Source organism: Haemorhous mexicanus, chromosome 11 (assembly GCF_027477595.1).
Source record: "Haemorhous mexicanus isolate bHaeMex1 chromosome 11, bHaeMex1.pri, whole genome shotgun sequence".
Classification (NCBI taxonomy): Eukaryota; Metazoa; Chordata; class Aves; order Passeriformes; family Fringillidae; genus Haemorhous; species Haemorhous mexicanus.
In genome coordinates this window covers 8,572,724-8,599,355 of record NC_082351.1, presented here as the reverse complement: position 1 = coordinate 8,599,355, position 26,632 = coordinate 8,572,724, and the positions used below count along the sequence as shown (strand labels likewise).

At 43.5% G+C, this 26,632-nt stretch overlaps 1 protein-coding gene across 8 annotated transcripts in view; it reads right to left on the bottom strand.

Moving 5' to 3' along the window:
- The window catches only part of LOC132332217 (6-phosphofructo-2-kinase/fructose-2,6-bisphosphatase 4), a 51,658-nt gene that overhangs the window by 1,788 nt on the left and 23,238 nt on the right, over positions 1-26,632 (bottom strand). For 3 of the 8 annotated variants that reach the window (XR_009487837.1, XR_009487838.1, XR_009487834.1), the window contains exons 2-15: positions 26,287-26,403; positions 22,677-22,773; positions 20,277-20,343; positions 19,026-19,100; positions 18,137-18,193; positions 17,690-17,811; positions 15,840-16,047; positions 15,139-15,285; positions 14,451-14,555; positions 12,682-12,811; positions 12,260-12,322; positions 9,156-9,220; positions 8,659-8,736; positions 748-962 (exon numbers count right to left, since the gene is read on the bottom strand). Coding sequence is in view for 3 of the 8 variants with exons in the window: in XM_059856275.1 (XP_059712258.1) it covers positions 8,674-8,736; positions 9,156-9,220; positions 12,260-12,322; positions 12,682-12,811; positions 14,451-14,555; positions 15,139-15,285; positions 15,840-16,047; positions 17,690-17,811; positions 18,137-18,193; positions 19,026-19,100; positions 20,277-20,343; positions 22,677-22,773; positions 26,287-26,403 (1,316 nt within the window). In the remaining 5 variants the exon portion in view is untranslated. Of the gene's footprint in view, positions 1-713; positions 963-1,977; positions 2,067-5,767; positions 6,041-8,658; positions 8,737-9,155; positions 9,221-12,259; positions 12,323-12,681; positions 12,812-14,450; positions 14,556-15,138; positions 15,286-15,839; positions 16,048-17,689; positions 17,812-18,136; positions 18,194-19,025; positions 19,101-20,276; positions 20,344-22,676; positions 22,774-26,286; positions 26,404-26,632 lie in introns of those variants that run through there. The other 5 variants (XR_009487836.1, XM_059856275.1, XM_059856276.1 and 2 more) reach the window with 5 other exon arrangements.

The following is a 26,632-nucleotide window of genomic DNA, read 5'->3' as shown; positions in this document are numbered from 1 at the left end:
ACATATACTTTTATGTTGAAATTCATTCCAAAAATGCTCTAAAAATATAAAGACAACACTAACAAGACAAGAAGCTTTTCCAGCCCTTGACAGACTGAATCCTTTTCCCCTCCCTTCCAGACTCAGAAAAGCTGCTCATCCCCTCCCATAAGTGCAGCAGAAAGGACACGTCTCTCTCCATCTCTCTTCATTCATTTCCCACGTGTCACTCACACTCATGTCCCCCACTGCCCTCCAAAGTCCACCTGGTCTCTGGAAAGTGTCAAAATCTTGCTGAAACAGCAGAATTTCCCAGGTAGCAAATCCAGCTTTAATCCTTTGATTTTCCAAAGGGAACATCTCCCTTGTGAATTTCAGAAAAACTAAGTTGTGGTCGGCAAACCAAAGTTCAATTTCAAACACAGGACAATTATCAGAGCTGATGGGCTTCCCCTTTAAAGCAGCTTTGCAACATGAAGCCTCCAGTGCTCAAAATGTAGAATTTTGCCCATGTTAAATACACCATCAAAAAAACTCCATGTAGTTCTAGGTAATCATTCACAGTAAAAACAAGAGAACTCTTAGAAAAAACACTTACAAAAAGAAAATAAAATCTAGTTAAAATCTTACGGTAAAATCAACACGGGCAATTAACCACCTTGCATTATCCACAGACAAACAGTAAAAACCCACTGAAACTGCACAAATTTACATAAGAAAAATCTAAACCCAACTCTGCTCTGCTCCCCACAATCTTTTCACTGATACCTTTGGAGTTATCCACGAGCACAGGTTTTGTCCAAAGGAGCAGAATCACATTCGAAATGTCTGGAAGGGAAGGGGAGGCGCGTCCATCCCGCCCTGCTCCGACACCGCGGGGCCCTGAGCTGCTGGAGGAAGGGCTGCTGCCCCGGGAGCTGCAGCTATAGGTGGGTGGGGACTGTCCTCAAAGCTTCTTCTCTCGACCTATTCACACCTACATTCTGCAAATTTAAAGGAAAAAAAAAAAAAATGTTAAAGCAAAGGTTTGAGAGACAGCTGTGGTTTTGTTCAGCACGCAGCTATCACACGACACAAAGGTGAGCAAGCTGTAATGCTGGTCCCTCAAAATGCTCTGGAAAACACAAGGAAAGGCCCCAGCCCCTGTCAGAACCAGGCTTGGACCTCGTCCCAGCGCCAGGAGCTTTACAGAGCCCCTCAGACACCCAAAAGCAGGACCTCTGCTGCCAGTGAGATGCATCCCTCAGACTTGTATCAGACCAGGTCTGGCAGGACAACTGGTGCCTGTACACCATATGCAGGTTTCACTGTTACAGCTTTTAAAACCTTTTTTTCCTTTAATCACTGTTTTAACCACATTTTTCTAACCCTCTGTCTCCCCCAGTCTTTATGCATGTAGTGTAAGGAAAAACAGAACCCTGTAAAGGCCATAAACCACACAGGAATCAATAAAATCTTGAGGGAGGGAAGCCCTCCTCTTCTTGTTCCAAGCACACTCCAGGAAATAATTCCTTAACACCAACAGCCATAAAGCCAATCCTGATCCTATCTGTGAGCAGCCAAACCACTGGAAGAACTCTGAGTAACTCTGAGTAACTCTCTGAAGAGCTGGTAACATCAAGTGTTCCCTGAAGAGCTGCTAACATAAAGTTTAAATGCACTTTGGGATACACATGGCATGTGGCAGATGTCACACTGCCATCAGGGAATGCTCCAGTGGTTTTATTACCACATTTATTAGAGTTTACATTCAAAACAAGTCTCTCCAGTCAAGCTGTGGGGAAAGGAGAGCCCCACGAGCACACAGCAAGGGGCCCTCTCAGCACATGCAGACGCACAACTCCATCAGTCAAAACTCATCCACTCAAAAAGCAATTCAATCCCCTCCCCAGCCCCAGTTTCTAGATTTTCAGCCATTTCTTATGAAAGCAGGCTATAAACAAGCAGCACCAGACTCTGTGTGGAGGTTGAATTTTGCCAGCATTGCTCTCCCCTTACCAGTTCTGCTACATCCACATCAGCCCTTTCCTCTGTCATCAGCCTTGGGTAAATCCCCATTTTCCACCATGAACACCACACCAAGGTTTCTGGGAACACACACAGAGCAAATGCTGCTGGACAGAGTTGTCCAAGTACTGGAAACCTCTGCACCCACCAGCACACAGCCTGAGCCACCCTCACATCTCTTTGAAGGAAAAGCAAAGCAACAACCCTCTTTCAAAAAGAAGCTTCTACAAGAAGCATCTCTTCTGCAGCAAGGGGGAAGCATCAGAAAACATCATTATCTGCTAAGAACACGAGGAGTTAGCAAAACAAGTCATACTCTGCATGGTTATAGGGGAAAAAAACCCCAACAAACCAACAGAACGTGCTGGCATTTGGCGTGTTTGTGTTCTTCTTAGCAACTGATGCAACATACCCAGAATTTCCCTGGGACTGCAGAGAGGTCTCCACAGGCACTCCCAGAATATTGGCTGAAATCTTTTAAGCTGAACATCTGATGTTGATGCAAAGAAAATTAAATGGAGCATGAAATGGAGCATCAAAATGCAGGAATCCAGAGGTACTGGAAATTAGTCTGCAAGCAGCAAGAGCTAGACAGCTCAAACATGAAGCTGAAAGGAAATGAGGTGATTAAGGCAAAGCAGAAGATACAGCCTATTTCAGTGAATGAGAGGTATTGGATAAAAGCAGCATTCTAACAACTAAGACAGACCCAAAGGGAATATTGATAAGCAGGCAAGAACGCTGAAAGAAAAAAAAAGCTTGAATTTGAGTAAACAAACAGGCTGGGGAAGCAAAGTGTGCTGAACTGTCACACGGAAGGAAGAACACTGGGATAAACCCTGATAAACATCCCCAAGGGCTTATTAAACAAACAACAGCCAGCAGTGAGAGCAGATGAGCAGGGGCTTAGAAAGGGACCAATATCCTCATTAACTGTAAGTGGATTCTCACTCACAGGAATCCCATTAGATGAGATGATAGCAACTGGGATCCCACTTTCGGAACAGCCATGAGCACTGTGAGGGAAAAGCCATGCAACAAGGACAGTGCTGCTGCTTAGAAAGGGGACAGAGGTTTCAGCCTTACTTTTGGGACCAGAAGGAGTTCCCAAAAGTTTCAGCCTTACTTTTGGGACCAGAAGGAGTTCCCAAAAGTTTCAGCCTTACTTTTGGGACCAGAAGGAGTTCCCAAAAGTTTCAGCCTTACTTTTGGGACCAGAAGGAGTTCCCAAAAGTTTCAGCCTTACTTTTGGGACCAGAAGGAGTTCCCAAAAGTTTCAGCCTTACTTTTGGGACCAGAAGGAGTTCCTACAACTGCCTGGCCCAAAGCACACCGGGACAAATGACCGGGCTGGGAACAGCCCCACACCAGCAGCAACACGGTCTGGAGAGCCCGGGAAACACAGGAGGAGGAATAAAAACCACACACCTGTCTCAGATACTGTTTCTACCGTGCCACACTCCCTGTTCCCTGGCCAGTCCCAGCAGGAGCTGGCTGCTTCCAGGGCCTGCTCCCTGAGGGAGGAGCAGTCTGGCCCTGCCTTGCACTGGAGTCCATCTTACCCTCTGAAAGACCCAGAGTGCACGGATTAACTCAACCACCCTCCTGCACCACTGCTGCTGTGCTCACCGTGCCCTGGCCTTTGGACATTTCTGGCCTACAGGACAGAGCCCCCCCAGCAAAGTGCTCTGGGTCTCCAGCAGGGCAGGCCCTGCTCTCATTGCTTTGACTCAGCTACAATGTGATCCTCACAGCAGAACAGGAAGATCTTGCAGAAAGGCTCCTGCAGGCAAAAGGAGGAACCTCTGGGGACAAGAGCCAGCACAGAAATAAACAGCACAATATAAACAGCCAGCACTCTGTCAGGCGGCCCTCAGCAGGCTGTGCCATGGCCCACTGCTGACACCTCCAGCCAGCAGCAGGCCTTCCTTTACTGACAAAGCAAGGGCTGTTAAGCCATCCTGCTGCAAGAAAAGAACCCTTAGAGCATTCTGCTTTTAAATGTCCACTTCACTCTGTGCACACATCAGCACAGCGAGTGCTGTGCTCAGCAGGCAGGGCCCCAGGAAATCTGGCTGGCAGCAGCCGGCAGGAATGGAGGGTCCGGGGGGCTCCTGCTGCTTCCCTTCCCTCTGCCACCTCCACCAGCCACAGACCAGCCTTTGCTTTCCTCAAACTTTGCTTTCCTCTCTGGCCAAGCTCCTGCTGCTGTCATCCTCCCCCTCAATTTTCTCTGAGAGCCTAAGCCACCCTTTTTCAAGCAGCAAAACTCAGTTTTTCCACAGCAGATGCCTGCACGGATTCTGGCTCCATAAGAAATGCATTGCATTTAATTTCATTTGGATGGTGTTTCCTTAGCTGTGGCCTGTGGAGGTGACAGCACTCCAAGCTGTCTCCATGTGGCTCCTCAGGACCTGGCTATGGCCAGCATTCCCGTGATCCCCCAGGAATGTCACCTCAGCTGGCAGGTAAGAGCAGCCAGGCCCACTGCTGTGTGCAAGGGGGCACAGCAGGCTCAGGTGCTCCTCTGGGCCACCTTTCACAGCAAAGCTCAGGCCCAGACCCTGGAGCAATTAAACATGGAAAAGTGACCAACCATTCCTACATCACAGTCATGACAGCAACATGGATCCAGGGTCTCCCAGTTTCAGCTCAGGGACGGTGGTTTAACTAAACACCAAGCACCACAGCAGGAGGCTCTCTGGTTATGGCAAACATTCCCAATTGCTACAAACTTCTGAAGACTTCAGTACCATTTTAGAAGTGCAGATATGTAACTTTTTTTTTTTTCCCAAAGTCCTGGTATGGGAAAAACATACCACCTGACAAACCTAACAGCCAAAAACTTTCCACAACCTACAGTCCTGCTTACTTTCACTACTTAAAAACCCTCTCAGGTAACAGTTCTGAGCTCAGTGTTTTTCTGCCCTTCCCTGCCTCAGTGCTGCCTGCTCCATGGCACAGGCAATTCCCACAGCCTTGTGGTGCCCAGGGAACACCATGGCAAAGGCACCAGGGCACCACATCTCCCACAGCCTGCAGTCTCCTCCCTCCTGCAAGAAGCTTTCCTATCATACAGTTTGGGATTCATGCCCTGCTGGTTTGAGATCTGTGTCTGCTGGAGCCACTACCCAGCTACAAAATGCTCTGGCTAACTCTGCCTCCCTGTTCTGGAATGGTCAGCACTGCTTATTGGAGCCCTCATAAAACCCAGGTACACAGCAGCTGGGGCAGAGCTGCACACGCTCCATCACCCACATCCACACAAAGCAGGAAAAGAGGGAATTTAAAATCCCTTCTCCAGGCAAACCCTAGACCTTGGCTAATGCAGAACAGCTGTTAACAAAAGTTGTATATTAAAAACATTTATACACATTCCTGTTCTTTGAATAATTGTCCTGAAACTAAGTGAAAACTTGCTACCCTGCTCTAACAGCACGTCTTTAATTAGCACACATAGAGCACAGTGCTATGGATCAGTGGGATTAGGGATTTACAGTAATTATGGGTTGTTATTTTACACTGCATGGCAGTCCAATCACTCCCAAGGGCCCTGAAACAGATAATACTGGTGCTCTGCTGGGCAAAACAAATTCTGACCTTCTTATCTCACACAGGATGTTGTGTTTCATGGCTTTCATAAATACACTGCAGCTAACACTAAATGATTGCTGGCTATTACAATAAAGCTTAATGCTGCAGGATGTTTAAATGACAGCAATTTACAAAACCAGCATTCCAGTGAGAGCCGATCAAGGTCTGATAACTCAACCACAATAAATTAGCCAGTGCAACAGTTTTATTGTGATTTGATTAATTTTTTCAAGTCATGTGCTGTACAAACATTTGGTTTGAGTTATGAGTTTGGTTTGGGTGTGGCTATTTTTTTTTTTTTTTTATTTCAAAGTGATTGGAATGATTAGTTTTTCAATTTATTTTGAAGTAGCAGGATGAAAACAGCACCCAAGTTTGATAGTTGGTCGGGACACAGGATTCACTGATGAGCAGGGACTGTTACAAGAGCGTCCTCGGTAGGTCTGGAAATGTCTACATTCTGTATAATAATAAAAATACAGAGAATATTTATCATGCAGCAGTAAGACCAACAAAAACCATCAATCAGGTCCCTTCACAAGTACACAGCTGGGTTGATTGAGAAGCAGAGATGGTTTCAGCCCCCCACACCCCAAGAACGCAGCAGACTGAGAGCTGGTCACTGCCCCAGAATGAGACAGCACAAAAATCTATTTACAGTAAAAAAAAATAAAAGCTTTTGAAATGTTCACAGTCCTCTGAGGAGCAGTTAAATACAGCTCCCTTGCTGGCAGCACTACCCAAAGCTCAAGTCAGTCACATTTAGGAGGAAGTCTTTCACAGGCCCAGGTAGGAATCCACCTTATCACATGCTTCAGCACTCACACATCTGCTCACTGAGAAACTTCCAGTGTTCCACTGAATATGCCACATGCTTCTGTGCCAACAGGAAGCTTTTAACATGTGCTGGTGTTCTAGGCAATTTAACACCTCTAACAAAATAAAATACACGTTCTCAGATGCCTTAACCATTCAAGGCTGATCACACCAACTAGATCTCACCTTCTTTTGCAGAGGTTGCAGAGAAACAATGACATGCAGTGCAGCACTCAATTATTTAAAACCAAATGAAACCAAGACCCCAGTGCAGCCAAACAGGAATCACATCTGCTATGACACCATCTCCTGCAAGTCCCAAAGCCTGTGCAATTGCCATTCTCCCTCCTACCAAGAGAGCAGACCATGATAAACTGCTCTGAAGTTCCTTACAAGACCCATTTCAGGCCAAATCATTGCCAATTCTTCAAACTTCCCACTGATGGGTTTCATTAGTCCTGCTTGTTCCACACTGTGGTAAGCCAGCTCACCTTGCACTAACATCTCCCTCCCCCAGGTCCCCTCAACAAAATAAAATAGATCTGGTGTGAGTAATGCCCTCTCTGTCATTCACTGACTAAGCCAGATGTGCAAATCAGACATTTCACCCCAGCACTTGCTGGGTCCCTTCTCTGGGCCACAAAACAACAGCTAAAGCAACTCCCCTGAATTATTTTCTGTAAAAGACTATAGACTCCTTCACTGGAAAAGGTCAGAACTTCAGCCACCACAATGCTGACAAACACAAGGCTTCAGTCTGCTCCAGCCAAGTCCCCACGGTACTCTGAGGCTCACACATCCCACAAACAAACACCCCAGAGCTCTGCCTGCATTCCTGCCACGTGAAAAGAGATGTTTTCAGCTGAGCCAAAAGGAGGGCACTGTTCTGGAGCACAGACTACAAGTGACTGGTGGGTCACAGAACAGACCCTGGGCAATTCTCAATCCAAGAGCTTCATTGTTTAACAATGCTGTAACGTGACACTGTATTAATTAAATGCTCTGACTTCAACAGACTACTTGAAAAGTTAATTTTACAGAAGTAATTAATGTTTTCATAGGTGATTTAAATGGAAGCTTTTGGAATTTTCACAGTCCTCTGAGCAGCAATTAAATGCAGACAGGACTACCTTAAGTCCTTCATTCAGACCCACTACCTGAACAGTGTAACAGCATCCATATTCACCAGGCTGGGTTTCCTTAGGGGCACAGGGAAAAGAGAATTTGAGGGGTTTTTAGGAAAATGCCACCATTACTTTTTTTTTTTCTTCTTATAAAATTCATTCACTCAATTAATTTGTGCTCAAATCAGTCCTGTGCCTTTGAGCCCATAGCAATGGAAGTGCCTTTCTGATCCTCTATGTGCACCTGAACAGAGCCACCCACAGCAGTGCCAGCATGGCCACATCACTTGCTAGACACGTGGAGAGCCACTTGGTGATTCAGGCAGAGCTTTCCCTCTTCAGGTAAACCCCTTCAGTTAGAGGACTGGCATTCCAGCAGCATTTTAGCAAGCTGTAAATTCAGCACTGATATTTCGATCAGCCAAACTAAAAACGTTCATTTACATTACTAAACACAAATAACCTACTGCTCTAAGACACCCTCATGGATTTTCACTATGCTTCTCCAGCTTTAGGTACTGTGAAAACACACACTGCATTTCCTAAACAAGATAAATCAAACTAAGATACAAAATGGCAAAGCAGGAAAAGGAGGAGGAAGGAAATAATGCAATGCAGTTGTTGAAGAGAAAACGTCCAAAAGTCAGGGTTTTCAGAACTTGGAATACCCAGGTCATTAAAACAAAACTTATCTGCAGAAGAATTCCAGCATGAATTCTGCACAAAAGTGAACCCTTGGTTACAAAAGGCACTTCACGTCACGTGCCTTGTGGAATACACAGATAAAACCTCATTTCTCACTATATTCCTCTTCACCATCAACTGTTGCTCTGAAAGCCACCAAACACAGAGCCCTTTTGTCTCACGTTATCAAACTGACTTCCAATTCACCAGTGGGCACTGCTCCTAACCTCAGCACAGAATCAGTGCCATGCCTGGTGGAATGAGCCTGAGGACCCTCAAGGGAACCAGAGAGCTTTAACCATGACACGTCACACAGCTTTGATGCTAAAGCAAAGGAAGAGCTTGGCACAAGCAGCAGAACGAGCCTGAGCTGAGGTGGACACTGAGGAGCACAGAGAGCCTGAGGCAGGCAGGGCACAGAGCTGCCGGGGGCTGACAGCTTCTCTGCACTTACATTTCACAAACACGCTCAATTTCCTTCCCCCAGCTGTCCTGCTGTTTCCTGAGAACTAGTCTTCCTCTCCAGCTTTGGCTTAAAACACAGGTGACATCATCAATTCCTCTTTTTCATACAGCAGTGACAGCAGTGATGAAGAAGCTGATGGCTTCTCTCCCCAGACTAGGCGTGGCACTCCTAACACAACTGTGGGCTGCACCTACTTCTGCTGAGTGACAAAGCCTGGCAGAACTTCATACAGTTTTTAGCCTGACACCACATCTTCAAATTCTCATTTCTCAAAGATAAACTATCCCAGCTAGAACTCACATATAAGATCATTTCGACCAATAAAAAATTTGCTCCCCCCTCACAGTAAACCAGTAGCAAAGCTTCATAAGTAAAATAAAATAAAACTCATCTGAGTTATCAAATCAGTTCTAGCCACAAGGACAATGGAAATCAGTTCAGACCATACATTAGATCAAGTTCTCCAATTTGAAAAATATTCTTACCTCAGGTTTATCTCTGTGTGTGTTTACAGCTTCGACATTCAGAAATATAGATTCTACTTTACATCCTGTTGATAAAAAACACATTTTTAGACACATCTGCTTTGAAAGTGAAGTTATGATAAAGATGCAATCTAATTTTGAGATGGTGATGGTTAATCACTTCCCCCTTCTGATTTATACCGGAATTTTCTGAATTCTGAAGAGCTAAAGCTACAGAAATTAATCCGTTCCCCCTGGATGAATATTGTTGTCAATCTGATAATCAATCTCCTCAGCTTTATCATTATTTTCGTTGAAAAAAAAATCTTTTTTTTTTAATATACAGGAACATTCAATGAGAAAGTATTTATTTGTAACTTTTTGTGTTTTAAACATCTAGGACTTCTGTATTACAGTAAAATTCTAAGAAGAGAAATGCTGCTCTCATTCCTTAAACATAAAAGTAACTACAAGAAGGCACAGTGTGCTGTCAGCAACACCCATGCCTCTATATGTGCAAAATGGTTTTAACCCCAAGCTAAACAGAACTTCAATGCTGACTCCTGAAAAGGAACTTCTGCTTTACATTCAAAAATTCAAAACCCCAGTGAGGCAAGAAAAATTAAAACAGTGAGAAGAAACAACTTTTTCCCAGGTAATATAAACTGATCCACTTAGAGAATGATATAATTACTCCATAAACCACGGCCACAGCACTTCAAGCCATTTTTGATTACCAAACCCTTGCTCATCTCACACAAACATGACTTTTATAAGCTGCCACTACTCTACAGAACATCATTAATAGTCACTTCCTCTGACACACCAGAGTCCATCCTCTATCACAAGCAGGTTTCCAGATTTTTCTCCTCATTTATTCCCTAAAGTCATAACACATTCCATGGAGTTGCTACATGACAGAAAAAGGGGATTTCCTTAGAAAGCCACTCCACTTTTAAAAAAAAGAAAGAAATTAGTAAAGCCAGTATTTGCCTTCCCTTTGGGAAGCCTGTCCTTTTAAAGCCCATTTGTGTCAGGAAGACTGTGAGCAAGCACTGTGGAAACTCAGAGAAACAGAGAGCCATAAAACAGATTTAAGGAGGAAAAGCACATCATCTCCCACTGGAGCAGAATCCTTACTCATCCTTCTGTCCACAGATCCACTGTGAGCCCTGAGACCAAGCCAAGCCCTGAGCCCTGCTGCTGGCCATTCCCCAGGGCTGTGACACAGCAGACACTTCAGAGCCCCTTCAGTCCTTGCCACAAGCTGAGTTTAAGATCCAAAGAGAGCATCACGTGGAGAGCTTTACACATAAACCAAAGGAACAGGCCTTGCTCCACAGCAATTACCACGTGCATTCTCCCAGCTCATTTTTAATTACTGATGAGCAACTTCATCCCTACACCAAGCTGCAGTTTCCCTTTCCATAGACCACCACTGCCCTGGACTGCTGGGTGAAGGTCTCACCCACCCTGATCCAGCTGTCAGGCTGTACCAGATGTTCCTCCACTGCAGGTCAGACTCTAAAGGTGAGAAATGCTCCTCTCCACCACCAGGAAGAGCAAAGCCCCAGAACAGGCTTAGCTGGGGGGTACAAACACACCAGGTCTGATCCTGCATCCTGCCTGGCTGGAGCCAAGTGACACATCAGTGCCATCAATCAGTACTGCAGAAACAATTTAAAGTCCTTGTGTTTTCAGATGGCTGAACTCCAAACAGTAGGTTGGCTGAAATGTGCTCATCAGACATACATGTCAATCCCCTCAAAAAAGGACAATGGCAGTTCTTCCCCTCCAGTCAGAAGGGCAAGCACAGTGTTTGTACCACTGTTTCCTTCCTCTCTTAGTGTGTGAGCAAACACTCAAACATCCACACCCTCTTAAAAAATCTGTGAACAGTCACCCAACTTCCCTCCCCCTGCAAAGAAGAAAGAAAACCAGCAACAACAACAAAAAAAAATTCACCAGAGAACCCCCAAAAAAACAAAGAAAACCCCAAAACAAAGCCTTGCTGTGGAAAACAGGCAGACTCTAGCAGGCCAGAAGAACCCAGTTTTTAAAAGCCCAAGTTTTAACGGCAGTGAATCTTTATTTTCAAAACCCCAGCTTGCCATGCAAGGCCGGGAACACCAGATGTCACCACAGCACAGGCTGTCGTTCCTGCAGGACCAAACTGCAACCAAACAACAAAAATCTCCTCACACAGATTTTCCAGTGCAGCAGCTACTTTGTTTCATAAGATTCTTTGTTTCAACTTCATATGAAACTTAACAAAACACAAAGTACTGATCTGGACCGCTATTCTTCAGAGCTGAAAACCAAAGACAGCCTCCAATTAATGACTGAACCAGCATTTTTGGGCAATACATTTTTCCTAATAAGCTATGCAGATAATTCTCTGCCTGAGATGATCTTCTGACGTGGGACAGCAGCAGATACGACCCAGCCATTACTGAACAAAAATGAACAGAAGGCACACACCAAGCTGAGGTGGGAACACACACAAAACTCCACCAGCAATCAGCCTAAAGCCCAAGCAGGGCACTCAGTAACCCTCACCCCACACTGCCCACAGAGCCCAGGGAAAGCCCCTGAGCCAAGCACCAGGAACAGCTGCTGGCAAACAAATGCCAGCATCAACAAACAGGGTCAGTTTATGGGGTACTCTCATAGTCCATGGAAAAAAAAATAGTTCATGAAAAGAGAATAAAGTGCAAGATGATAAACCTAGAAAAATGCAAATTTGCCTGCCCTCTGAAAAGCAATACCCTCCAATCCATCCATAAAACCTCAGATCTTGCTGTAGCAGAAGAGTAAATGCATGGGTTTGCCAGAAGAATTAGTGAAATAGAGTATGAACTGGGCACAAAACTGTCCCCTCCAGCAGTTACAGCCACTGGTGGATTCAGGCCTTCAGCAACACACATGTGGTTCCTGGCACAAGGCAAAGCAAGGATAACCCAGAGGATTCATTTATTCCAGCAAAGCTCTGCAGGCATACATGCAATGTCAAACCTGACTATTTTGAAGCAACACAGAGTGTGTTTTAAACACTCCACCACCTTTCCTGATGACAGAGACAGTATAGCCAGACTTATATAATAAATATACATAATTGCACTTACCATAAGCCACGGGGGTTAGCTTTAGGACGGTATGCAGTGGGCACTTCAGGTAGGGCAGTTGTTCTGAGAAATCAAACCACAAATTACACATGAAATACAGGTTACAACTGACTCTTCTGTTATGTTTCAGGTCAGTTGCTTGAATGACATTTTACTAACAGGATACCTCTTTTCCTTGCATGCAACAGAGATGCTAATCAGAGCAAAAAACAGCTATCACAGCATTTCAGATGAGGAGCAGCTCAATAACATCAACTACCAGGTTTCATGTGGGGGTCAAATACCAAAAAATACACTTGGGTACTTGCCTGGCAAAACCAGCCTCTGATGATGCAACAAATTGTTAGAATTTACTGTTTGGAACCTTAACCAGTAAATTTTCAAAAAAGCAGCCTGTTTGTTATGTATCAAGGAAGACTCACCTGCAGGCTTGTCAAGGAAATATGCGAGCAGGCAGCGCATGACGGCTTGGTGACAAATGACAAGCACATTCTCCTGCCTTTCGAGCTCCATAATTACTGGCTCCAGCCTCTGAACAAGATCTTCATAGGACTGGGTGGGGAGGAGAAACACAGAGCACATTAAAAAGGGAAAACTCTTTGAACAGTGTATATATATACAGAGGGGATCTTATTTTCATATCAGTCATTTTCTAAATGTTATTTAGTGCACAGACAAATACTGCAGTAATAATTTTCATTAAACCAAGAACACAGTTCAGACCTAAGCACACACATAACACATTTTATTATACACATAACAAAACATATCTCCCTCATAGAAAAGCTTTATTAAATTAGCCACTTTGATCAAGAATATCTACAAAATCCCTAGGATTTAATTCACATCTGCAAATAGGAGTCTTGCACATTATTTTCCATTGCTCATCTGCAAAAGCATCTCTCTTCCAAGCCCAAATCTAGGAAGCTCAGCCAACAATCAGCATGCAAAGAGTTCACAAAGCCTGACTTGTTCAGGCTGCCCTTTCCAAACAAGCTGTGGGCATGTTGGACTGGCCTGGTGACAGCAGCCACCATCCCACCAAGGGCCAGTACAAGGACTTGCTGGTGACCTGTCCTGCCTGGCCATGCACAGGGAATTGCTGCTGCAGGGGAACAGCAGGGCTCCTGCATGGGCACAACTGAACTGAATTTCACATGCATGGTAAAGACTCTGCTTCCAACACGTGCCAGGCGCTTCCAAAATGTGTCAGGTATGTCCAAAACGTGTCATGTACCACAGGTGGAGAGCTCAGCACACTGCCCAGCAGGGCAGGGACTGAGCACAGCAGGAAACCTTCACCCTGGTCCCCAGGCAGGAGCAAGTGGCACTGCTGACTGAGCCCTGGACAACAGAGAGCCCCCAGCCCCCCGAGAGCTGTGCAAACCCCTCACACTGTTACCAGACACAAAACTGCCTCGGGTAAACAAGACCAACTCATCCCCACAAGGCACAGGGGGAGTTTGACATGCCAGTCAGCATCCCCAGGATTGCACTGCCTTGAAAAACAAACACTCCTTGTTCAAATGCATGAGAAGCACTTGCAGCTTAACGACAGCCTCATTAGCAGGACCGGGGTCACAGTGCCAGGGACAGTGCTCTTGTCACAGTGATTGCTCCTGAGGAAGAAGGCAGAGCTCTGCTTCCTCACAGCTCAAGCAGGAGCAGCTGGGCCAACCCCTCCTCCCAGACTTCAGCCCCCAGGGATGGCCCTGCCACCATCTGGCCACTACTGCACAGTTGTAGGGTTGCTTTAGAAAAGCCATCAGCAAGTTTATTTTCCCAGAAGCAAGGAGTTAAATAACGTGCCTGGAGATTTCCCCAGCATTTCAGCCAGAGCTGCCTGCAAAACAGCCACCACCAAGAGCAGGGAAGAAGAGAAACAGGGCATCTTAGCAGCAAGTTTGCATGTTACAGTTAAAGCCCTGCAAAAATTCCTCCTGCACAGGTACAATGCCCACAAGATCAAAGCTCTCCATTGTTTCTCTAAATTTATGGTTTTATTTTTTAAGCCCTGAATCAACCACAAGTGGTCTGGGCTCAATCCTTGCAAGATCCTATGTGCTTTTCCACAGAGAAAGGAACAACCTTTTCATTAACTTAAAAATTTGTTTTTCCTTCCTAAAGCCAGCATGCATATATGCAAGAAGACAAGGAATCCCTTCAACTTGTGAGATTAAAAATAGCATACCTCTCCTTTAGGGTATCTGTATCTGTATTTGTCTTGGTCTCTCAGTGCAAATTCAAGAGGATAATTTTCCTGTATTTCTTCATATGTCATTTCTTCACACACTCCCTGTCAGTAATGAAAATAATTAAAAAACATGTATTCCCAGTCATGCAAAAAGCAGATATCACTCTTAAATAAAACCATATACAAACAACCTTAACAGTTTTATTTTGCCACTCTGACTCTTAAAATTGTCACACATGACAAAGAGGACACTCAGCTTGACTCAGAGGTGGTTAGGAGGAATCATCAAATCCCTGTACAGGTGAAGTTACATCTATGGACAAAGCAAGTCCATGTTTTATCTATTGCACCTCCTTTTATATCTTACAGCTGCAGCTGGAAACTGCCAGCTAGCAAACCCCCCACCAAAACTTCTTTCCAAGCCCAACTAACCAAAACTTCATAACATCATTGCTTCTACAGAGGAATGTTTTACTGGGAAAGACAAGAGGAGAACAAATTAGCAATGGCAAAATTTAATGAAACGTTTAGCCTTGTTCACAGGTAATGGCAATTACTTCCAGCCTCCAGAAGCAGCTTCAATGACTTTCTATCCCATAACAGAGATAGTATTAAAAAACTGAGTACTTTCTTCAACCCTAACAACCAAAGCAACTTATTAGGCATTTCAAAGAGAAGAACTTACTGCATCTATCTCATTCAAAACCTTCCACTGCTCATAAGGCACTCCCAAGGCTTCAGCAGTCTGAATTGTCCTTTTCATCTGGCTGGTCCAAACTTTCAGATCTTTGATATTTTGCTCATTAATAAACTGTGACAAGCTTTTGGCAAACTGGAAGAAAAACCAAGAGACACTGGATGAGGGCTCAGAGCCAACACAGGGTGTACAGTTTAGAATACACGGGTTCCAGCCTCTGTAAGCTCACTGTAGCTTTTCCAAAAGACTGTCAAAGGTTTTGCTAAGAAATAAACCAACTCCATTATCCAAGAGGGACAGGAGAAAAAAAAGAAGTACAAGGAAAATACGAATTTTTAGCAGTTCCTAGTTTTCCTTCCATTAATTTTCCTTTCAGCTTTAAGCTGTGTACACTTTCCCGATTACCCAACTAGTCAGGATTTCACAACAATATAGTTAAAAAATAAAGCCTTCTTGCCAACTGCTTTGTGGTGTGGGATAAAAAGGAATTTTAGCCAACAGAGAGACACACAGATAAAAGAGAACAAACCACAACACACAAAGTGCCCGTCCTGTTCCCACTACCCAAACACACAACTAAAAAGTCCTTCAAACTCATTAAGAGGAAAAAGCTGTAGAGGAGGAAAGCTGCAAGAGCCCAGCACAAACACACCCAGAGCTCACAGTTCCACCTGGCTGGAGGTACATACTTCCTTGCCCCTGACAGACAGCCCAGGATCTCCTCCTATTCTCCCCTTGAGGTTGAGCTCGCTCTCTCCGTGGCGGCAGAGGTAGATTGACCGAGGAGTCACGTGGATATTCATGAGGTAGTAGACAATCCGGCTCTGGATGTGATCCATCACTCTGTTCACCAGGTAACTCCTTCCAACATCCATAATTTTAATGTAAGAAAGATCCCTTTCATGAGCAAGTTGAAAAAAAAAAAAAAAAGTAAGGCTCCACATTGTTGCTATTAGCACACAGCACAATCTTTCCACCCTCTCTGTCATTATGAAACAAAGGGGCGACAAGCCAAAGAAATGAAAAAATCCTCAATCAGCCACAGAAAATGCATTACTCCTAAGAAATAACACAGTACTCCCCAAAGGTATGGGATGAACTCTATTCCTTTCACGTGGAGCTGCTCACAGCACTTTCTTTTCTGCCTCCTTTACTTGCACTTCATGCAAATCTACATCCTAACTCTTGGAAAAATACAGCCCACACACTGAAAAGAAGATTCAGTGGAATCACTTAAGTTACCACTTAAGCTAAGATATACAGCTATTTTACAATACCATTTGGGGTGTTTTTTCCAGGTTACAAACACTTTCCATCACCAAGTGCTTGTCTGATTGCACCCAGGGGCCATAAGGAATGGTCACTAATTACCCATCTCGTTTAATCCCTCGAGAAAAAGTAGGGCACCAGAAGAGCCTGGGAGTAGTCTGAAGCAAGACATTTTCTGCACTGCTCTGTGAGCAACCCTTTGTTAACTGTACTGTAATTTACCCCACCACTACCTTCTCTCAGCATCAGACAGCTTATAATTTCAATTTTCACTGCTTATCCTCTGTCACCTGAGCTATAATTCTAGAGCAGCCTCTTGTGTGCACAGGGAAAGATGTCTCATGAGCTGAAAATAACCACTATTGGTTTCTAGCTATGTGTTTGAGACACCACAGTCCAATGAAAGAAGAAAACTGATAATAAAACCAAGCAGAGGCACCAGCACCCTCACTCCTGCCCATGTTCCTTGGAGTTGTCATTACTATTCCAGGCAGGCACAGCCATTGGATCCATCACGGGAATTACACACATGAACTGAGCCAGGATCACGCTGCTCACGCTCAATTACATTGAAATGCAGCTCAGCCTTCCCTGCAGCTCTGCAACAAACCAGCAGCACCTGGGATGGCTGCAGCTCCAAATCCTACTCTGAAATCCTGAGCTGTAGCAACAAGGAAGGGGCTCCTCTTCACATGATTCATCCCCACCTTATTTTCAAGAGTTCAAAGTTAATAAAAACCAGAGGAATGCTTTGGCATGAGGATAAATAATGTATCTAAGACAGAGTCTCAGAGCCCTGCACCTGCAGGATAATTTTGCAAGCATAAACAAATCAATTCAGAAGTCACATTTTTAAGACTGATGTGTTCATAATTAAGCTTAACCATGCCAACCAATTAAGTTATGCTTACAAATCACTCATGTCTCCTCTATGTACCAAAAAAAACCAAGTACCAACCAACCACTGTAGAAAGTCTGGAATTGCCAAATGCTGGTTCTATTGCAGAAGAATAAATACCAGTCTCCAAGTGGGAAAATCAAAAAGAATATTGTCCCAGACTAGACTCACTAGCCAATCTTCCTCAAACAAGGAAGTTTCCATGCTACACCCCCACAGTCAACACTCTTTAATTTGCCAAAGGAGAGAGATCAAGCCACTAAAATAATTTGAAAGCCCTAATACCCAGTACAGGATGCCCCAACCCTTAAAATAACATTTAAATAATACTGTGATCACCAGCAGTAATAACAGTGTTGTTTCGTCACTTACTTGTCCAGAGTTTCATCTAAGGTCTCATACGAGTTCTTGTAGCACTCTATTCTTTTCATGAAGTCTTCTGTTGCTTCATCATTACTACAATCCACATAGTCAGGACTGCCCAACTTCACTTGCTGTTTAAAATAAAACCAGGAGAACAGTATTTAAGTTTCTTTCCCTTCTTCATGGATATGTCAAGAAATAGGGAGTGGGAGATCACAACAAAAACTTTTGTCTGCAACTTCATTAAAACACACTTAAAGCAAAAAAACCCTACTCTTCAGAGAATTAAACTTCTGAGCTAACAACATTCACATGGACAGGGAAAAAAAATGAATTTTTTTTCCATTAATGAGAGCTAACGTGGAGTTTTTGCTATTGGAAGTTCTTATAATGTACTTCTAAAAATACTAAGCTACTTTAAGCCTCCCAATATGAAGCAAACTTTCCTTTACTCACCACAATGTTTGCAGCAATGACCTCTGGATCAACACATACAGACTCCACAAAAAAGGTCTTCAGTCCAAACAGGAGGAAGAAGGGACAGAAGGGAGGAAGAAGGAAGATGCATGAGAACACCTCTGGATACTAACACACAAGCAGCACATCACCCACTTCCATGCCAAGGCCTTTTTCCCTCCATTTACTCAGAAAGCTTCTCCAGACCTCTCATCAGAAATCCCTGGCTCCCCACTCCATGACACACCATGCTCTGTGCTCTTTTCCCCAACAATGCTTGCAAGTGGAAAATTCTTGCAGTAGAAAAAACGTAGGATGGAAGAGGAAGAAACAAATGCAGAGGATGCTAGTCCAGCCCCACAAACAGAAACTAACATTTCTGAATTAACATTTTAGAAGCCTCCCAGCTCATGGAGAAGCCTCACTTATAAAGAGGCTTGTGTTCTGCTGTGTCAAAGGCTTACAGAGATTAAGTTTAGAGGAAATGAAAGATGACTGGAGAACAGCTAAATGTAAAACCAGAAGGCAGAAAACCACTAAGTTTTTGGTTTGTACAGAACTAACAGAGAACCCCCTTCGTGTTCCTGCAGCAAATATCTGAACTGCATGAAAAAACACACTTTAAATGTTCTTTCTGACACTGCACTCATGACCACAGGTCCAGGAAGACAAAATTGAAGCTGTAGCACAAAACAGTTTAGCTCCAAACAGTACAAACACTAAAGATGAGAGAAACGAGGACTGAATAACTTCTAAACACAAACAATGCTTAGGAACACAGAACACATTATTGATTAAACATCCAAGAAGGACATGGCTTGTGCTAGTGCACTTGGAGTACAGATAAAGGCAAAATGCAATATTTCAGAACTGCTTTGCTTGGACTCACCTTATATCCATTTTCCTCACCAAATTTATAAATAGTTTCTCTACGTTCACGAGTTGTGTTTGTAGCATCAAAGACCTAGGAACAATTAAAAGGTGAGAGAAAATGGAATTTAAAACAGCACAGCCTGTGGAAAGCACTGTGTCAGTAACAACACAAATATGGATTCCAAGTCCCTCAGTGTGAAGGAAAGCAATGGAAACACTTCCCCTTCCCTCTAATCCACCATCTCAACGTGCTCAACAAGAAAACAAAGACATTACTACTGTACACATATTATTATCTAAATACTAAAATTGAGTAATCGTTAGAAAGCAGCTCTAGCAGAACTCTGGATTTGGAAAAGGAAATAAGAATTTAAGCCTAGCGCATAGTACAGAAGAGAATCTTCCTCCTTGCCCCTTATCTGCATTAAATATTAATGCACAAGTTTTTAGTGAACTACAAAAAAAAAAAAAAGCTGCAGTTCAATGGGCTGTTCAAAATGCAAGTTCAAATGCTGTTCAAAACTTGCAAGAGCTGTAAATCCTGCCCATGAATAACACCATCAATGCAGCCATTTTTCTAGGAACTCATTTATCTCTGAACACATCAATGCTTTACTAAAGTATGAAGTTCACCAAAGCATAACATTTACCTCATGCATCCAGCAGAACTCATAGTTAATGGGTTTTCCTTGTTTAGTTAATAAAAACACTACTGACACAGCTCTGGGGTTAAGACAAAAATTTAAAAATCAGTCTCAACACACAATGTCAACAGTCGAAGAACCGGTGTTTTGCATCCCATTATTAAATACTCAGGTGTGAACCAACTTATTACGGGTTTCTCCTGGTCTCTTCAGACATGTCTCATGCCAGTAACAAGTGCCAAGAGGATACTTCTTGCTCAGCAAGTCTTTACCTTCCACTTGGAACCCTAAACTATCAAAGAGACAAGCAAGCAAAATGGCAGATGGGTTGAAAGGCGCATTGTGGAGCACTGTCCTATAGCAATGTGGAGAGAAGGTGGACTTTTTCCTTGGTGTCATCCTCCTCTCAGCTAACCCTTCAAATCAAAGGCAGTTGCTCAATATGGCATCATCACCCTGAAATTCAGCACTTCAGTGCAGCAGCAAGGCAGATCTAACTGCCAAAGGGCAGAAATCTGGTGCACTGGACAGCTGCTGCAATCACTCAGCTGTGTCTAATCCAGCAGACACACAGAGTTTAGTGCAGAGGCACCTCAGGAAGGGGTCTCCAAGCAGAAACTTACAGCCACGTGCCCGTTCTCCTCGCTGAGGTACTGCCGGACGTCGTTCAGCGCGGCCAAGGCACACTGCCTGCACAGGGACAGGAGACAGGCAAACACAGATCAAGGCATTTTGGTATGCACTTGGGAGCAAAGGGCCCTGGAAAGGTTATCATTTATCTCAAAAACACAGACCTCCCTCCAAACATGGGAAAAAGCCAGCAGAGGTCAGCCAAGCCACACTGAGGAAATGTGGTCATGTCACCTTGCTCCTCCTGACACAGCTCCACACGTCCACAGAACACCAATTTGGCTGACCAGGACACACCTCCACTGATGTAAAACAACATCACTGAAACACCCCTGCCAGTGTATGCTTTTCCCAATTACCTATTCATTCACAACTGCTTCTTAATTCGATTTGCAAAATAATAAAATTAACCAACTTAAGGCCTTAATCTTGTGGCACTAAGTTGGAGAGGCAACTATTTTTCAGTAATCTACTCACTCTCCTTTGAGCTATTGTGTGAAAACTGCTTATGTAGAAAATATTTGTTAAAACAGAGAGCAAAACAAAGGTAGCATCAAGTATTAGTGACTGAGGTGAAATATCATCCCACTGCAGTCACCAAGCCAGGGTAATTAGTACTGGAGACAGGTGAGGACACAAACCCCCAAAATCCCCACCCTGACATACTTTACACTTGTGTTAAATCTGGACAAGAACACATGAATATGCAACTTTCCTCTGTCCCCAGCATTAGCATTATCTTCAAAGTCCATTATGATTCCTAACACATCAGAAATGCTGGAGGGCAACATTGTACACGATTTACTTGTTAGCAGAACAAAGCCCCATTTATTCCCAGTAAGTACAGCCTCTCTGCAGTACCAACATAAAAGCCTGCCCATTTCAACAGCCCTTCCCTACATTACTCCTGAATTTTGACTTCCAGACTGAAATTCATAACTGCTCTATTTACCACCTTCTGGAAGCACAGCTTTATCTTGAAAGAGAAATTAAGGCTTTTGGATCCTGACAGTATTTCCACATTAGCCCAGTTAACAGATGTCAGGAGCTGAGATTCATCAGCAGGTCTTCACTGAATAAATACAAACCCTCTTTACTCATTGCTAACCAGGCAGATCATCTCACACAGTCCATTTCATGCCACATCCCTCACCACTTAGCCTAATAGGTGGCACAGAGGCACATTAAAAGGTTTGGCTCTACCTGTAAGCAAAAGGCAGTGAGTGGCTTGCAAGGCTAATGCACCTCATAACTGCTCTTTATCCCCAAGGGCTGGGAGGCTCTCATGCAAGCTGCTCTCCTTTGGCTTTAGCAACTGAGGGCTGCTGAGGGGGAGAAGGGAAGAGAGGGGGGGGACAAGGCAAGGGACAGCCACAAAAGGAAGTCCAGGCATCTTTGATGTGTGAGGTGAAGCTGAATTAAGAACAGGGCAGCCCATATTTTAAGTAGCCTAAATAAAACAATTTCCACCCATCTCAAATTTCTCATTTCCTTCTCATTTCACAGTGCATGCTCCAAATGCTTTCCTGAACACACTAAAAAGTACAGTGAGTGTCCAAGAAAATCAAAAGGCTTTCTCATTGATCTGCTCTAGGAAAGAAGCAGCTCCCTCTTGCTCTGACCCTTCCCCTCATCTACCCTTTCTTCTCAGGGTCTGCCCTACATTCAAGCACAGCCTCTTTCCAGGCAGGAGCAGAGACTCAAATGCTTCATCTGGACACAGAACTCTGGTTCTCTCCTTGCTTTGCACAGCATTAGCAAAAGACAGCAATTTCTGAGGCTCTGCATTGAGGGACTGAATGAGGCACCTGCATGGTGGCCAAACCCACAATTTCAGGGAGAAAATGATCACATTTGATTCCCACTCATTTAACAGATAATCATGGATACATTCAAAGTGCTCCAGATGAACAATTGCATTATACAAATCAAAAAGAAAAGCAGTTATGTGGTTTTCTTCCTTTATGAAGCAAACAAAAGCTCTAAAATGGGATTTTAGGAATTATGCAGCAGAAAGAGTCACACCTCTTAGCTGGTACTACACAAAAAGGTAGGAAAACTTATAACTATCTGTTCAAATAGTTTTTGAGTAGAAATATCCCAGAGTGTCTACAGGAGTAACAGCAGTCACATCCTAATGAAAAGGAATCAAGAAGGACTTCTCTCCATTTCTGATGCTTGAGATGCAACAATCAAGAAAAAAAGACCCCCAAATTTTCATCAGCCTAAAGAAATCACTATTCCACCTTCTCTAGAATGTCTTTTCCTGCAGTCTCCCCAATGGTCTTCTTGATCATACAAAAATGCAACTTCAAGCAATCTCTAAGGGCAAATTAAACAGGATATCCTTTTAATACAAATAGCATGGTGTACCAAGCACAATCAAAACTCACCTCCTGATTTTCAAACCTTCTTCATTGTCAGGCAGGAAGAATTCAAAGGATTTGTACTTTTTCACCAAATCTCGACGATACTGACCAACATTAAACTCTGCCAAGAGAAACCAGCATGAGCAAGAGCCAACAACAGGCACATGAAAAGGTCATGACAACTCTGAAACCAAACTTCCTGCAAAGATAAAATAACTTGGCCTGTAAGAAGTCAATCTATCACACTTCTTCTTGTGTTTTGTGAGGTTTAAAATAGCAAGACAGCAATAAATCTTGGAAATAGCTAAAGAACATTTGGGCTGCAGTCACTCCACTTCAGTGGCCACACTGTAGTGTCTTTGTCTGCCTGTTTGCCTGGACAACAAAAAGAAATTGTTTTCCTCCTTTTCAGGAGTTACTCAAAGTCTATAAAGGACTAGTAATGATTACTGGTATTAATAATAATTTATTATTATCATTAGCTTTTTCTTCTATGTATCTGTACAGTGAAACAGTATTCAGATAGCACCTCCCAAAATTTACAACCCTTATTTAAGCACAAGGCAAAGCTCTAAACAGAACTCACCAATCTTGCTTTAAGTAAACAGAACTTAAAATTCCAATAGTGGAAACATTTTTTCAGAACCCAGCTCTAATATTTCTATTCCTTAAGGATTAGTATTTCACAACCCTTGTTCCACTTACTGGGGAAAAAAAATAAATTGCTAAAACAAGAAAATCATTTTAAAATCATCCTAAGTATGAAACAATCTCACTGTGATCTCATCTCAGTGCTCAAAAACACCTACTCCTTATCTGGGCAAAGGTGCACAAGGTCCATGGCCAAACACAGTATCAGGTATGGGATTAGGGCAAGACAGTTCTGCTTTGCCCCAGAGCAGAATGACACTGAACCCTAATTCATGCCATTCAATGAAAGCAGGCCTCTGAAACACAACTAATGTTTAAGTTGTTTCAGACCTACAGGTTTTTTCTGTTGAACTGCAAAGCTTTTGGTTTTGTTTTGTTTAACATTAAACCACACTGAAGAATTCTGTTTGAGATGCTGCCAAGGTACAACTCTATTTGCCAGACTTCATTTCTGGAAAGAGGAAAAGAAGCAGCAGACTCAGTTACAAGGCTGTAGCTAAGAAAGAAGACATAGAGTAGCAGAGCCCATGAACCAGCTGCTGTATACAGATTGCTGCTGGGACTGGAGGCAGAGGACAAAGACATAAAAATGATTTTTCTCCACAGAAGTCAAGTTTTGTTTGAGCTCAGCAGTGTTGATGGCTGTAATCCATCGTGACATGGATTACAGAACAATCCAGGTGATTCTGTGATGGTTTTAATAAGCACTGGCCACAGTGGCTACACGAAAATGTGGGTCCTTGTAAAAAATAAGGAAGGAATAGTTACTGCCAGAGGGCCATGCAGAGGAGAGGAAAAAGTGCTATCTAGTGGGACAATCTCCAGCCTTTATTCTTAGCAGCCACACCTATGGAAAAGTTTCCCAAAGCTCACTGGTATCACAACCACAACTATTCAAAAAAGCTTCCAAGGCTTAGTATCCCAAAACCACATTGCAACACAATTCTATTCAGACATCTAACTGACCTCATTTCCTTCAAAAAGCACAGACAAAAGTCCCCTGTACTTTTAACCATTTCACACTCTATACAACAGAGGATTTTGGAAGCAGGAAAACACAGAAATGATGACTGAAATGATTTAACCATCACCAAAAGCCTGGGCTATTTACCTCCACCTTCTGTTCTTGAACTCTCCAGCTTGCTCAATGTTACACGAAAAGATGGCATTTATCTTTTCTCTGGTTCACATAACCTCATAATTTGAACCATCTGTCTCAGAGAACAAGAACTCCTGCTAAATTAAGCACACACTAATTTTAAGGCATTAGGAGCCAAAGGGTGGCAGATGTTAGGGCTACTTGATACTGATCCTATATCAGTTCAGTCCCACCAAGTGGAAGAATTAGGGAAAATGTCATCTATCCCTCAGCCAGGCAGTGAGGTGCTTCAGGCTGACTTCAGTAAAACTGCATCACTGCAGACACAACAGAAAGGCTCTGTGGTCTTCTGAGAAAATCTCAGCCACCCTTTCTCACAAAGACAAACAATACTCAGCAGCCAAGGACAGAAACTCATATGGCAACTTTATGGTGCGTATCTTTGTAAAATCAGGCAGCAATGCTCTACTTGTTTTTCATCAAGCACAAGTGTGTGTTTTCTGAGGTGCTGCTCACAGTAGCCCACAGAATTTTTCCTACAGCTGAGCCAAACCCCACCTACAGTACAATTAGTATTTGGGATACATTCAAGCAAGCATGAGCCAGATGTGGATAATATCTTTCTTGCTGTTCCAACACTGGACTTCTGCTTGTCAAAGATCACACAGTGAAGTGCTCAAACTCAAGGACATTTATACCTAACATGACTCATAAATTTAAGTTACATGTGTGTCTAACATACAAGCATTTTGTCATGACTTGGCTATAGGCTAAACTGCTTGGATTGTTATTCCATTTCAGCCTAATGGATAAAACTGAACTCTGAACTAGCTGATACTGGTCGTAAGAAGGTTAAACCACGTGAAAACAGTCAAAATCAAGTGATAATTTAAATCCTGTAGACTCTCATACTTAAACAACATAATATATCCCCCATAATGTCTCTTCTAAATAAAGCACATTATACAAGTTCCTAAAAACTTAAGGAAACACCCACACAAAAAGCTTTACCCTAGAATCAAAAGGCAGTTTAAATATAGGCCAGAATTTTTCATCTTGACTTCTTAGAGTGACGAGGAAATACATCCCTGAGCAGCCAGCCAAAACTCCACTCTTTAGTATGACCTCATATGTTTAATGTCATTTCAATTATTAACTAGGCATAAAGCTACTATTACTGCACTGGACCCAGAACACAGCACACCAAGTGTGTCTCATTCTTCTGCAGAGGGAGAGGAGAAGGAAGGGGAGGTGGCTGCTCAGAACCTCAAATGGACTTAGGTCCTGTTTACTGGGCCCCCAAGGTACCACAGCAGCCCAGAGAGGTCCTTGGCCCAGCCAATCTGAGCCATTTCCTGTCCAAAACACACAGAAATCTTGAAGGAGGTGATAACAAGTGGCTGCCTCAGTCTTTGGGCTCTTAGTATGAAGACAAAGAACTGCAAGTCATTCCACAAACATAAAGAAGTAAAGAACTGCAAGTAGCACAAAGTTCACAGAGAAAAAAAGGATGGAGAAGTCGGGGAGTTTAACCCAGAAGTGCCTACTGCTCAACTGCTTGTAAACAACATTCCTTTTCACCACATGAGGAAAGGAAAAGGGAAACAAGGAAAAAATAAATAAAGGGGCAGCATTTCATGATAAGGGAAAAAGGTTGATTTAGGCAGCTGACAGGGCAAGAAGATAAAGGCACAGTCAACATAATTTGATTAATTAACACATAAACAGCAACGTGCCTGTATATGTTATTGCTTAAAAATACACAACAAAGCAGAAGGATTTTTAAGTAGTCAAACTTGGCAACAAAATTACTGGAAATCAGGTTTACAAACCACCTAAGGTTGTGCCCTGTCCTTCTGATGCAAACAACAGCCAACCCATCACCTTTCGTGGGCACTCCAATCCAATTTAAGTAGCGTGTCAGCTTCTTGGAGATGTAGGTTTTTCCTCTTGCTGGGAGGCCCACCATGACAATCAGAGTAGGGCAGTTGGTCATACATACTGCAAAGGAAACACAGGACAGCAGGATTTACCAACAGCACTCCCACAAAGCAAAGGCTGCTGCTGCTGCTGCTGCTGCCGCAGGGGAAGCCCCTCTCTGTGAGCTCCCCAGGAAGGTGCCCACCCAAGCAGCTCATGCACTGGGCCTCACCATTTGGGGCTCCACAGCAGGACAGGGACCCTGACCACCCTTCTTACGCTGAATTTGGGAAGGGTGAGTCAGTGGCAG